The sequence below is a fragment of the Poecilia latipinna genome, unplaced genomic scaffold (assembly GCF_001443285.1).
Source record: "Poecilia latipinna isolate Pla-1442-1.1 unplaced genomic scaffold, P_latipinna-1.0 Scaffold2279, whole genome shotgun sequence".
Taxonomy (NCBI): Eukaryota; Metazoa; Chordata; class Actinopteri; order Cyprinodontiformes; family Poeciliidae; genus Poecilia; species Poecilia latipinna.
Window position 1 is genome coordinate 212,284 of NW_015114895.1, and position 15,083 is coordinate 227,366.

At 39.1% G+C, this 15,083-nt stretch overlaps 1 protein-coding gene across 1 annotated transcript in view; it reads left to right on the forward strand.

Moving 5' to 3' along the window:
* Positions 1–468: 468 nt before the first annotated feature.
* LOC106937116 (protein FAM57B-like) overlaps positions 469–15,083 on the forward strand; it is a 34,092-nt gene continuing 19,477 nt past the window's right edge. The window contains exons 1-2 of the mRNA XM_015018471.1: positions 469–528; positions 11,148–11,161. Coding sequence (XP_014873957.1) covers positions 469–528; positions 11,148–11,161 — 74 coding nt within the window. The remainder of the gene's footprint in view (positions 529–11,147; positions 11,162–15,083) is intronic.

A 15,083-nucleotide genomic window follows, 5' to 3' on the forward strand; every position in this document is an offset into this window, starting at 1 on the left:
AAGAAGGGTTGGCAAATATTCTCATGGCTTGTTTATTTTTCACAATAAACTTGTGTTCAAAATGTCTGTTTGGTCATGATAAAAATTAGGAGACTACACACAGCCTATTTTTTTATTTAGTATTAGTTTTAAAAGCACTGAAAAATTCAAATAACCCAACAAAAACTGGAAAAAAAGAACTAGATTTTTCTGTAAAATATAATTAAAACACAACTTCTGGTGAGGAACAAATTTGAACACTCCCACGCATTTTAAATGGTTGAAAATACACACAAGTTTGTACTCAAATTTAGTTTTTTTTTCTCCTCCTTGATGAAGTGAGACCAAGGTCATGAAAGAACTGTTTGGGGCCTTTAGAGAGACGATTGTATCAGTTTAGTCTTGTGATTTAAAGAGGACTAAAATAATAATAAATCAACCATTCAGCTATGTGAAAAATAGTCAACAAGAAGAGAAACAACTGCCAACATGGCCAAGGCTGAATGTCCAAGCAAGTTCACTCTGAAAGCAGACCACAAGTGGGGAATGGTTAGATTGCTGGGAAAACATTCTGTTGGACAATCAAAATCTCAGTTTCCTCAAAGGCGGTTGTGTTTGGGCATTCTGCAGGAAACCTATCCTGATTACATTACATAGTGCTGCAAACAACATTTTGACTCTGACTTTCAACATATATAATCTTCCGATGGTGTAATGAGAGGTTAGACCATCCATCCCAACAGCCATCACCAGAGAGAGTCACTGGGTCACCAAAGTCATTGAGTTTCTAAAGCCACTGGGAGCTGTTTTAAAGAATAATGCTGCACCCTGGTCGAATTCCTCACAGTCTGTCGAAACACTCTGAAAAATGCAGGACTCTGAGGGTGAATAATGAGGGAGAGCGGGTAAGAAGGAGCATGCAGCCATGAGGAAGGGTGGTGTATGGATTGTTCCTTTAACTTACTAATAAAATGGTGAAGGAATAATTGATTTCAAGTTTAACCACATTAATTTAGCTTTTAGAGCAACTTCTGGAAATTTTTTTTGCATCATGGTGTTGAGCTCAAACTGCAGCATTACCCAGTCCAACAGTTGGCAGGAGTTACAGTGAAAACAAATTAATGCCTTGATGAAGTGCAGTTTGGGCCACAGATCAGAGGGACTGCAGTTTCCCAATGTGGCGCTGAGGTTACTGTAAATCACTTACCTCATTGCTGATGATGGGCTTTACTGCAGCTGCTACCATAAAGAGTAGAGTTTTATTAATCCCATGATTAATTTTTATGTGTTTGGATTGTGATATCAGCACATGCTTTATACAGAGCAGCTCCTCGTCGTAAAACTGAGACTTATTTGTCAAAGGCCATAAAAGAACTTAGCTGTTACTTTGTTGCTAACTTTTTAAAGTCTAGTTTCAACCTTGTTTTATCTGTTGTATGCCTCATTTCGTAACCTTTCCCTGCTAATCTGATTTGTTGTGTTAAATCTTTGTTTCATCTTCCTGATCCCAGTAATCTTAATCTCACTTTGGGTCTTTTTACAACCTCTCTGACCTCTCCTTCACTTTTTGTTTGCACTTACCACTCAGCTCTCTTCACTTCCGTCTTGGATGACAATCCATCAGTTTTTCTTATCCCTCGTCTTAGGCTGTGTGCAAACGGAAGCATAAGGGTTACTGTGCGCCTTCCGCTCCATCCATTTGAGCCTCATGTTTTGAGTTATTACTCTCTAATCCTCAGTGAGACCAGAGCCTGTCCACAACTCACTTTCCCCCCATACCTTACTGATTTGTTTCCAAGCTGGGCTGAAAGGTGCAAACTTTTTACCCTTTTCATTTATTTTGTCATATTTGTGATGCCAGAGGGGGACGTAGTCTGAGTCTCTTATTTGAAGTCCTCATACATTAGATTTACAAGTAATAGGTTTGATGTATTTTGCATCAATACTAACTGTGTTGTGACGATCTGATATTGTGATGAACTGGAGCACAGCCAGCCTCTAGAGGGTGATCAAAACAGCTTTCACATTTATTCATGTATTTGTTCAGGTATTCACAAAAATAACATTGATTGCATGATTTTTCTAATACTTCAGTATTTGTATAAGTGCTCCAGTTACTTGCAAAATCATTCATACATCTGGAACTTGCATTAAACCAAAAATATGAATGTTTTGTTAATTTGTTTTATGATGGGCCAACACATTTCCAATTTGGAATATGTGGCAAGACTTAAACATTTCTTTTCATATTCTTTCTATTTAATCTAACCACGCTTGTGCAATTTTCCACCAAAGCACTTACTGGTGTATTTGCTGTGAAGCACAATTCCAAGAATATTGACTTAGAAGTGCTGAATACCAAAGCATGCCACATTTACAGGTTTTTGTCAATAAAAAGGGAATGCATGTCCCTTTCTTTCAACCTCACAATTATGCATCACAAGGACACCAATGATAACATTATCTCTTGCCCCTGTTCTCCCCACATTGCCCCATCACTCTTTTCTGTTACCTTGTTCATTTGTTAAACTGCTGCATGTGAACAGGGCCTACATCCATCACAAAGTAATGACATTATGTACTTAACTTTTTTTCCTGCAGTGATAAAATGAAAAATGGAGTCTTGGAAAGAGGAAAAAATGCACATACCCAAGCTGTGCATTGTGAAACAATTTCATATGGCCTGTTTGTTCTCCAGGGTCAGGCTACCCGTATGTTCTGGAGGCCCCAGCCCAGGATTTTATCTCTGGTAAACAAACAACAAAATGTATTACCCCAGGCAGCCTTCATCAACTAAAATCAAACCCTCAATTTCACCTCTCCATTACTGCAGCTGCAGTTCTACTTCGTCAATAATATGTACTAAATGGTCATTATGCGTTTCTGCACTGCTGTAATGCTTTCAGTTTCCAGTGCTTTGTGACGTCTTAATCCCCCCCACCATTAATAACAGAAAAAGCTCTGCAGACTCAAACTCCAGTGATTGTCTCAGTGCAGTAAAGTTTCAAAACAGCTTTGTGAAACACACAACATTATACACTTACAACTTCTGGCTTCTTATTAATAAACAACCAACGGAAAAATACCCCAGTGTGCTTAACATTGCTCTTTTGCTGTGTCAGTAAAGACTAACTCCACCAGCCTGGCCTTATTACTGCTCGCCTCCAGCCTAATGTGTAGTCGGAAACAATGTCTTGATATAGATGTGTGTGTATGTGCGTGTGTGCATGTGTGTGTGCATTTGTTTGTAATACCTTGTGGGGACCATTATCCTGACACATATTATGTTGTGGTGACCCACTGCTCCTTGTGGGGACTGAAGCCTGGTCCCCACAAGGGGAAACACTGTTTTTGGGTCAGGGGTTAGATTTAGGACTAAGGTGTGAATTGAGTTTTGCATAGGGTTAGGGATGTAATGGATAGGGATAGGGATGTAATGGTTAGGGTTAGGATAAGGGTAAGGTTTAGGCTGTAGAAATGAATGGAATCATATGCACACAAACATGTGTGCATATGATTGTCTGTATAAGAAAGGGGAACTGAATACTTCTGGTTAGGCTTTGCAGTAAACTAAGAGTCAATGGCTTGTCTCTGCAGCCTTTGTGAAATTGGTCGTTCTCCATAAATTATATATTTTTTTTTACATTTTGTTTCGTTATAGCCACAAACCTCAGTGTATTTTATTGGAATTTAAATGTCAGATTAACACAAAGTAGTACATTTTTATGAAGATGAAGATGTCTAAAACTTCAGGTGTGCCTTTGTTTTCAGCCTAACTGACTCTGTACTTTGCTAAATCAGCTTTCTAGAGAAAACCAGTGGAAGGTTTTCTGGAGTATGTCTCAATCAGCTTTGCAGGTCTTGAGGCAAATTTTCGCTTATACTTCTTTTTAAAAAAAAAATAAAATAACTTGACCAGAGTCAGATTGAATTGGGGCATCTGTGCACATCAGTTTTCAAATTTTATTCAGATTCTCAATTAGGTTTTAAAGTGGATCTAATAGAGGTCCAGTTTTTTTTTAATTCAGCATTGTAGACCTGAATGTAAGTTTTGGACCATTGTCTTGCTGGTGGGTGAATCTCTGGGGTTTGTGGTTTTACCTTCCCAATGTTTGAGCAATGATCTGCATGTCCAGCATTTGTGTGTTTTCTTTTTTCCCTCCTTGTATTAGTTTTGTTTAGATCATCGTATATGTGGTGCAGTTTGTAAATTCAAATGTGTTTTTATTTTATTCTTTTATGTATGAGCAAAGAGAACATGGTGAATACATAGGCTCTGCATTTTTCTGTCACTTTTGAAAGATGGTGCAGATAGTGGGTGTGCCGTAGCTTTGCTCTGAGGCTTGGTACGGTAGGTTGTAAAAGTGTAAATCAGCACACTTCAATGTCTGCAGTGGGCTGCAGAACAAAGTGCTGAATCTGCAATAGAGAGTGTGTGTGTTTGTGATGAGAAGGTGGGGCAAGAAAAGGACAAACTATAGCGAAATAGAAAGCTGGAAAAATGAATGCATGCAAAGCTGTAATGAAAGCATGATTTGAAATGGAAAGAGGTGTAAAAGTTAACACAGGAAATGGAAGTAAAGAGATGAGTGGAGGAGTTGATTTCAGAAGTCTGGAGAGGAGATTGATGAAATGAATGGCGATGAAATGAGGGGCAGAAGAGAGAGAATGAAAAAAGAATTGGGGAGAGTCTGTAATCCATCCTGTGAGTTTTGGTTTGAAGTGCAGGAAATGAAACAACTTCTTCATTTTTGATCTCGCTGAAAGTGTCATACTCACAAGAGGGAGATTAGCAATTGTTTAATTATTCAAGCTACTCTTACACAAATCTGCCCACATTTACATAGTTAAAAAATCTCAAGTACTCCATGGAGTTTCCTTCTGACATCAGGAAGGAAAGATGTCAGTTTTCCAATTGTTGGAATACTGTTTTAATACAATTTCTAAATGACTGAGTCATTTAGTCCTTAGTGTAAAATAGCAACCATACATGGAGAAACATGTTGGAGCATCACCTATCTGCACTCCATCAAGATTAGCTGCGAATCCATCTGTTGCACGCTCAAATAAACTACAAAAAACCCAAGAGCTCCATCTCAGACTCAACGACCCTTGATGAATGTGATGAATGTGAAAGATTATGGGAAGACTGATCATATATGGCTTGTTGGCTAGATTTCTGGGAGACAAGTTGACAGATTATAGATTTTAATGTATTGGTCCAAGATGCATTTTTTCACACTAAGAACACAGACTTGTATTGATGCCACCGGACCAGGGCTGAGCCAGCATGAACTCTTCTGTAAATCAGTTTACTCTTCTCTAAGTTTCTATCTTGTACAAGACAATGAACTCCAATTACAGTAAATGGCAAATAGCTTGCATTTGTACAGCACTTTACTGAAGAGTGCTCTACGTTCACATTCTGTTTGCAGCAGCAAGAGTGAGTTTGTTTCAGTGATTCATCTTCTAATCATAACAACTTGAAAACTGTAAATTAAAATAACTGCAAACATGCAATAAAATTAATTGGCAACTGCATATAGTTGATCTGTGCCTTTTTACTTTCTAGTTATTGATCTTTAGTAAATCACCACCCCTGGAGAGAAGGCAGCCTCAGAAATCAAAGGGTCAGGGTGAAGATGGTTGTTATAGTCATTTTCGTAGACTTGGAGGAGACAGAAGAAAAGTGACTTCATGGAAAGATAGAAAAAAGACCATCATGCATTCATTAAGGGTGGTGTAAGGGCCATTGTATTGATTTTGTGTTTATGTGGGACTGACGGTTAAAAATTAATCAATGACTTAAAGGAAATTCAGAGCTCCAGCTCTGAATGTAAAAAGAAACTGAGATGCAGTAATGAGTCGTATTAAGCCCCTTTATTCATATACCCCTTCATCAAAACAAGTGTAACAAAATACCTTCAGAAGTAACCTAATTAGTAAATAGAGACCATCTGTTTGCAGTTAAATCTTTGTACTTTAAGAGTTTGAAAAGTTCAAGCAGATACCTGGAAACAGATTATGGCTTAACTGCAAACACACAAAGACTTGACTGCTAACCTAAACCGACAGACCTCCATTTTATAGTTATTGAAGAGCATTGGTCATGAGCTATGTAGGATTAATGGGGTGATTACAAATAACTGTAACAATGCTCAAGGCCTAGTTTGGTCAACTAAAATAATATTTCCATAGTTCGGATCACTCCCAAAGTACATTGCCCAATTGTTTAACTGATAATGGCATCCACAACCTTGACAACAAATTCATTGATCAGTTCCTGTTATCTGCTGTAAATCTCAGCTTTAAGTTGGTTGTATTGCTCAGCAGCCAAGGACATTCAAATTAAGCTTACTTTATTGCGTTTTATAAACATTCGCACACTGCACACAAAGATCAATAACACTGCAGCTGCATGTGGGCAACAATTTAATGTGAAATAGCAGAGTAGCACTCTACTGGTGCTGTGCTTATTGCTCTTTTTGTTTGGAGACAGGATAATTGTGCTCATCAATAGTTGAATCAATTTGTAATCAAACTCCATTCCTAAGCATTAATTTTGTCCTACTTGACAGACATGAAATGTCAATGTGGTAGACTCTGAGATGTTAAAGGACATAAATAAAACTTTGAGCGAACACAGGCTAGAAAACCTTTCTAAAGTTTACGTCATATTTTAACAGCCGCCTATGGCAAAAGAGGGAGAAAATTCTTTATTCAAAGTAATATTTGAAGGTTTTAAAGTATTTATGTTCTGCAGTACAATCACCACTAAATCATTAATCGATTTTTAGGAGAGAAGGCCTCTCAGCTGTTGTTACTCTGTGTGATTAATCCTTTATTGAGATATGCCTCATAAGCATTATTTATTGAATATCTGTGAACGTAGCAAACTTTCTCTGGTTTGAAGACATTATGGTACAGTTTCAGACTATAACCGCTGTAACATTAACGGTTGGACCAGCAGGTTTTCATGCTGACTGTGTCATCTCTGCCATCACCTCAGAAGTGATTGAATAGAAAAACATCTCAAAGCCACATTTCCTCCAGTGCAACAAACTTGTATTTTTGGAGACAGATTTTTCTCATGAGAGTATAAGTCACAAAAGCAAATATTAATCACTACAAGTATTAAAAATTCAAAGTTATGCAGAAGTGTTAAGGCGCTCCTTAACAAGCAAAATGAAGGAAACTTCGATTATAGCATTTGGTGTTTAGCATGTGATAATCCTCCTTTAATGAGATTTTGGATCCAGAGCAGAAACTGTTTACTTCTTGAAAGCATCTTTAATATGTATTGCAAGGCATTAGTCATCCTTGCTCTGCTTAAGCTTTAAATTGAGGAAAGACGACCTGGTTTGGTACGTAGGTTTAATGTTGCCCTCCTATAGACGACTTAAACACACACCCTAAAGCCTGCAATTAAGAAAGGACACCCAAGCTGTTTATGTATCATAATAAGGTGGCGGATTTGTCCCCGCCTCCGGTCTGGTGGTGCATGTGTGTCCGTGCAGACACACCATTCCACCTCATTAAGCAGACATTGTTCTGCAGCCATAAGACTGGTGCCACAACAGTCGTTACTCGGCGAGTGATTGAGCGCGAGACGAGACGCTTTGGCTGCTCGCTGGGGGCCGACGCAGTGGCTGCTACAGAACATTTACATAAGCATCCCCTCCCTTTTCATCTTATTAGCATAGAGAACACATCAACACGAAAGAGGGAGCGGAGGAGGAATGGATAGAGGGATTAATGAATAGACGAGTCGGGAGGACGAGATGGGAGAGATGGAGATGTTACAGTTGCAGGTTCACAGGAATGACGATGGTCTCATTAAGTAGCAGAACAAAAATTTACAGATTCATATTTGTTTTTGTATCTTTATTTCTCTGAGGACATTTCTTTGTTGTCCTTAGGGACCAATTTGTTTTGTAAGCTCTTTCCATTATTTAGTAATCTCCATTCTTGTTTATTTATTTTTCCCCTGTTCTGCATTGACTCGTTTACAGAATTAGTTTATTTTTCACTGAAATTGCATTGATTCTTTGCTTTATTTAGGATGAGCTAGGTCTGGAGGAATCTTTAAAGAGGCAAACTCTCTGAACCAATCTGGGTTCTTGTAGCAAGAGCTTTTATAGAATACTTACAAACCAATCCATGCTTGTCATTTCTAAAATCTCATTCAAATCTTTATGTTGAGCTGCTACTGTTTATTGGAACACGAAGACCGTATGATGTAAATTTTGTCATCCGTAGCGACCCACTAGGCACATCTAGAATCGTGTGGAGCTTAGATGTTTTTGAGCATGCGGGATTTGCAGACGACAGAAACGGCTGGTCAGATCATGAGCAGAAAAAAACAAAAAATACATGCAGAAGAGATCTACTTTTTAAAATTTTAAGCAAGCGTACAAAAAATGATACATTCTGAACATTCTGATGAGATCTTTGGCTTTCTTCTTTTGCTTGTGGACATTTTATTAGCATCACATTATCTTCCCCGATAAGGCTGCAGTAAAAAACTATTTATTTTTGAGTGAAACACAGATGTGCTCAAAAATGATCTGAATAGAAGTGCATGTTTATCCATGAGCACTAGGCAATCCAAACTTCTTTTAGTTTTGCAGCTCTTTTATTTTGAACTGCTTCTTCTTTTTTTACTTGTACTTGGTTAATTTAAAATCTGATGCAACTCGGAAAGGACAATATTTGTAAAAATCCTGAAGATAATTTGACAATTTATGAAAAATCTTTAACTTATGTGTGTGCGTGTGTGTGCGTGCGTGTGCTTGCGTGGGTGTGTGTGCGCGTGTGCACGTGTGAGTATATTGGCGCCAAGCATCAGTTTCAGTTGAATCCATCCTGTATCGGTCAGCATTGGCATTTAAAACTCAAATGATCCAAACGGTGGCGTTTGTCTATCTGTGCTCCTCCTGATCTAATTAAGCAGGTGGTTTTAAACACAGCGAGCCGTTTCTAATTGAATCTCTGCCTCATGCATGAAGCTCCATAATGAATGTGGAGCCACATAGACACGAAGAGGGAGCATGCCTCATTGGCATGACCGAGCAAAATTGGTGTATTAATGGTCAGCCTTTTAGGCCTTTTACACCCTTAGAAGGCTGTCACCTTGCATAATACATGAAGGGCTGATTTGAATAATTGGGTTTTCAGTGGAAGCAGTAATGAGGAATCTGCACCGGTAGTGTTGGTCTTCAGAGGTGTGTGTTCACTCTGCTTTTCTATTCTCCTCATTTTCACAGTAAAATCACAGCAGAATGGGACCAGTGTTGGTTTCCAAAATGGTTTTGTTCTGCCTAAAGGTCATGCAAACGCAGTCTGCTGTTGCAAAGACCTATTCTAGGTGTGCAGATGTTTACATGCCGCATTAAATCTGCACCCCACAACTTTATCTGAAATGCTCAGATAAATTGTTAGCAATTGTTTGATTGGAGATGTTTCAGTCCAGCCATAGTTTTTTAATTTGAGAAAAAATATATAGACGGGAGTGACGTAGGCTGCTCTCTAGTGCAGTTCCCTAATGTCAGATAGAGGAGCTTGATGCATTGTGTATCCAAGGCAACCTAAATTAGTCTCAGCAGGTTTGTGGGCACTATGTCTCTTGGTGAGGAGAGATTGAGCAAGTGCACATGTAAGACTAAAAAAGGAAAAGAAGGAAGCAGTGCAGAGAAAGGAAAGACAGCATAAATGAGGAGTTAAGAGTTTCAAATAAGACCTGCAAGAGAAAGAGAGGGAGATGTGGAGCTTAGAAGCCAAGTCAGAGGTTGAATGTGATTAAAAGATGGATGAAGGGATCGGGGGAGGATACATGGGATGACTCTGGCAATAAGAGTCACTGGGAAGGAGCATGCTGCTTATTGCATGCCATGAAGAATAAAGGCAGCAACTAGTCTGTAGGACCGCTGTGATTCTGTGCCTGTGCGGAAAAGCCATCAAGGACCGTAAGCTAATGAATTTAAACATCCAAACAGCCCAAATTACACTTGATGTTGTAAAGGCACATAGACACTCTGCCCAGAAGCACAAGGAAGTCATGCCTGCATGTGTGCATGCTGACACACACACGCACACACACACACGCGCACACACACGCACACACACACACTATTCTTACATTGACTGGATGACAGAAGGGGTGTAGGAACACAGACGGCCCGTGGGTGAGATGACGCACAAGTGTGCACACATGCACTCACATAACACATAAAGCTAAATATACTCATGTACAAGGCCTGTTCCTCTGATCTGTCACAAAATTGGAGATGGAGTGATGGAAAGCACAGGCAAAACTCTGTGATAGTGGAAGCGTTTTTAACAGCTTTTGCCTCAGTTCACAGCTCATGGTGTTAATTGGAGAATGTGTGCATGTGGTTTTCTTTCCAATCCCTGCAGTATCAGCCCATTCACCCCTTCAACGGCTGTATTTTCCCTTCTCTACCATCAGAATGACTGCATGCACAGGACTTTCAAATGTTTTTTATGCTGTTTTTTTTTTTTATTAACTTCTGATTAATAAAAAAAACTTATTTTCTGATTTACACTCAGAAAATAAGAAAACATTCCTTAAAAATTATTTATACATTTCAAAATGGGGCATCCTATGGTGCTTCAGTCATTTCCTTCAGCAAGTTCGGACCGCCACAAACAGAACAAAGAAGAGCTCTGACGGAGTCCAATCTGCACTGGAACCACGTCCAACTTTCTGACAGAATATGGTCACGATTCTTAGTTTGGTTATGCAAGATCAAAATGGTCCTTTAAAAATATCAAATATGTCCGGGTGCCGAGCAGCAGGCCTTCTTAAGGCTTGTGGACCGGAGAACCAAGCTCCCATGACAACCCCAGCAGCTCCGCAAAGAGTTTAAAGTTCCCCAGATTGGACAAGAAAATAATCACCATTCATTAATGAAAGCTCTTCTCTTTGTTAAATGAAACAAATGAACAGCAAGGTTTATTTGGTTATTTTGCATCGCTTAATAACAGAGTTGCACAATCAATTCATTGTCATCATAATTTCCATGCAAGCAGTATCCCCACAAAGGATTACTAATTTAATGCATAAAACTGATGTTGATGATATTGGCTGAGGTGCTAACCCCTGAGAGGAGAGGTGCTGATCAGTATGATGTTCAATTTTCACCAAGAACATCATCATTTAGTGTTTTTTCATTGTGGTGTGCAGTTCTGCTGCATCCTTTGCATTTGACTGAATGAATGCACCATGAATGTTATTATAGGAAAGTAACAAGATGGTAAAAGTCCAGTTTGTTAGAATCAAATTGACTTTTTATCTTATCTGATTGAAAAGCATTGACAAAAGCATTAAAATTTTCCATTCATGATCACAGAGCAAATGGTTGCAGAGTAGTGGCATTTAAGCAGAGTTCTTTGGCTCAGAGAGAAAAGGGAGCGATAGCTGTAATAAATTATGAATACTGCTGCACTCAGACTATTGATTTTGCTATCTTCTTCTACTGAGGGGAGTATGAAGGTTCTTTTTTTCTTTAGATAAGTGAAAACCTGCTAAAAGATGCGGCAACATTTTTCTAAATGTCATGTTTTATCCCTGCCGTGGAGAAATGTATAAATCCTACTGTCTGAGCACATGCTAATGAGACTGCTCCATTTCACAGTCAAGCTAATGTTCAGCTCCAGCAATTGGTCATGATTAGTATTTCTGTTATACATTGTACCAGAACTGAGTTAGTTGGGTGCAGCATATTTAACTGTGTCTTAAACCATCAAGCCTGGCAAAAATACTCACACTCCTTGAACTTTTCACATTTTGTCAGGCCACAAGCATATTCTTAACTTTATATGGTGGAAAACTAACTAATCATGGAAATATGCATGACCAGCAGGGAGGTCAGGTAATGTCTGCCTGATGAATACAAACTAATTCTTCATCAGTTCAGTACACAGCTGTTTTTAACACTCCAAATGCAGGTACAGTTTGACTTAGTTTTTGGGAATGTGCTTTTCAATATCAACTAATTCCTGGACTGAAACACGGCTCTGATCTGGGTAATGCCCCTCAACTAACATGTTCTGTTGTCTTCCTGCAGGTTGCACAGTTCGCTGCCAAAAATTCCTGATCTCACTAGTCAGAGAGGAATGGATCTTCCTGATCCTGCTTGGACTGGTAACAGGCATCATCAGCTGGGTGGTAGACATCGGCATTGCTCTCTGCCTAAAGGGTGAGGGAGTAGAGGAGGCTTTTATCAGCAAAATGCTCTACTTGTCGTATTTAAAGTTCTTGTTAAACTCGAATGTCTGTGATCAATATGTTGAGGCTTGACAACCAATTTGAAAGACTTAGATTTTACTTTTTGCCTAATAGAGAACAATTTCAGGCCTGCCAACACAAGTCATCTTCACTTTGGAATATGTTGCAAGCCTTTCACTTTATTGCTGAGTAAGTAACAGGAGTAGTCTTAAGGGTGATGGAAATTAGTGTCTTGATCACTTTGAATAAGGCAGTCTCTCACCTGGATCAAAACTCATATCCATCATGGTTACGTGATGTGAAATAAAGAGTTTGTAGAATATTGTAGTTACTCTGAAGCCTTTTCAAAACCCAATGGAAGTTGATGCCTAGGATAAGAAAGTACTGATAAATGTGATTGGACGTATCTTGTTGGGATACTGCATCATAAGATAAGTTCATAAAAGATAAACCTGGATAAATTAGAAGTCAAAGGTAAGTGAGCAGAAATATTCGAGTAGTCATAAACGTCAGGATGGATAATGGGAGGTTTATGTGGATAAACACTAGAAAATGAGGTAAGATTGTAGACCTAGTTTGAAATCTAGCAGGATATTATCTAATTAAAATGAACTTCTAAATTAAGTAAAGGTAAAATAAACTAACAGAGATCTGTTTGTTTATGGTTGGTGCTGAACTGGATTCAACCTGCTTGTTTTTAAGTAAACCAAGAGGCCTGTTCCTCCCACACAGTCTAACCCTGCATGAATATAGAACCTCCCTCCTGTGTCTGTGCTGCTGCTCTGATTTTGTTGTTTTTTACACACCTGTTTCAACAGCACAGAAGTGGATGTATGGTAGTCTGGACAGTAACGTGTTCCTGCAGTACCTGGCCTGGGTCGCCTGCCCTGTGGTCCTTATCACCTTATCTGCCGGCTTCATACAGATCCTCGCTCCCCAGGGTGTTGGTATGACACACACACAGACGGACACACAAACAAGACAGGACGGCTGTTCAGGCCTTTCAAAACAGAAACACACAATGCATTTATTTACCACTATTTGAAGGTGTAGCTTTTCTTCTTATTACATTTATATTTGACCAAAACGTCACAAGTCAATCAGTTTTAAGACTTTGAAACTTTTCCAGTCATGATGAAATTTTTTTTAAACCAAGAACTTTGTGTAGAAGCTGGATTGTATTGTTAGTTTTCTGTCATTTACAGAGAGAGTAAAAGAGAAAAACACCTCCACGAACATTTGGATAGATGTCCCTTAGGAAGTTGGATCATTGAGCATTATGTTGCCATCAACTAGCAACCATTTGAGACTCTTATTAGAAATGGCAAATCCCATGAGTCCTCATCTTTTCAGACTAGAATTAATGGATGTCTTAGATTATGCTCCTTTTGAAACATCCATGAATTTGGAATTAGCCTTCAGTCATTGTTTCCTCAGCTCTGAACAGTGCAGCAGTACCACTGGCAATGATGCTGTCCCTCAGCATAATGCTGCCCCCTCCTTATTGTTAGAAGTATTTTTTGTGGTTGCAGATGCATCCTTTGCAGCAAGTGATCACACATAGCACTAGAAAAATGCTAAGTTTAATTCAAACGGAATTGAATTATTTATTTATTAGCATATTTTAATGTTTTTCTGGTATTGAATGAAAGGGCTTCAGTAGTTAAATGAAAAATTTGCAGAATGTGCCAATTATTTTTAGATGATTAAATGATAATTGCAGCCTAAAGACAGTTTTTTTTAAATGAATAAAGCAAGTCTTTTTAAAATAAATCAGATTTTTTTGTTGTGTATTAATGAAAGCATTGTTAAAATGCATTATTGAGCTTTTTTTTAACATTAATATTCACAATGACGGAACTGGAAACCTCTGACCAGAAAGTAAAAACCTTCTCTCAGTAAACCTCACATTCCTTCCCTAGATAGCCCTCTCTGTTTCTCTACAAGTTTGGGAAAGAACAGTAAATCCCCCATTAGTGTCCTGAATACAATACATCAGTACTCCCTGGCATTGAGGTTTGGTTTATTTGAATGCAGCGCAGCACAGTATGTAAGTACACTCCGGCAGGTAAGGAGGAGACCTGACTGTCACTAACAGAGGCTAAACTAATGGGTGCACTCCTAAAAGTCTGAAGGCTTATCCAGCACAAATTTGGTCAGTTTTTTTCCTCCACTCCTCTGTAGAGGAATACACGGATGGGAGAGTGGAGCCAGAGGTATAAATATATTGTCAAAAGACTCCTAAATCAAAGCTGGTGAGCTAGAGAGACCCATTCTTTTCTCAAGCTCAGTCGCATTGACTGAAGCGTGTCTGAACAGTTTCAGGTCTCGTCTCAGACTTCGGTCTGGACTTTGACTCCAAAGTTATGCATTCATTTGTATGGGTCAGGTTTGTGTTTGTAGTGTGACGACCACAAACTAATGATGGGTCCCAGTCACCCTAACAGCCCACTTCAGGGTTTCCTCCAGTGTATTATAAGTGTATTATAAGCAGGTTAGCACCTCCTTTCACTCAAACTGGACACAGGCTGACCTGTATGGATATTTACATCAACTTACTGTGAGGAATTATGATCCTTTGGAGAACTCTAGGTAAGAGTTTTAAACCCACCGCGTTAGCTCTGGTTGCGCAGCTCAATGTGAACCGCAGGAATAACTTGAAGCAAATTCAGAGGTCGCGTTGTGGAGTGGTGAGAATGATTTATCTTTGTGAACGAACAATTATATGCGGCGTCTACATCTCAACACGCTGTACAGCGTGTGGCTCTGTGTCTGTCTTCCCTGTAAAGTTTATGTCTGTGGTCCCGGTTGGCCGGAGCGTTTGTGGATAAGCAGCGCTAACCTGATCATGCAG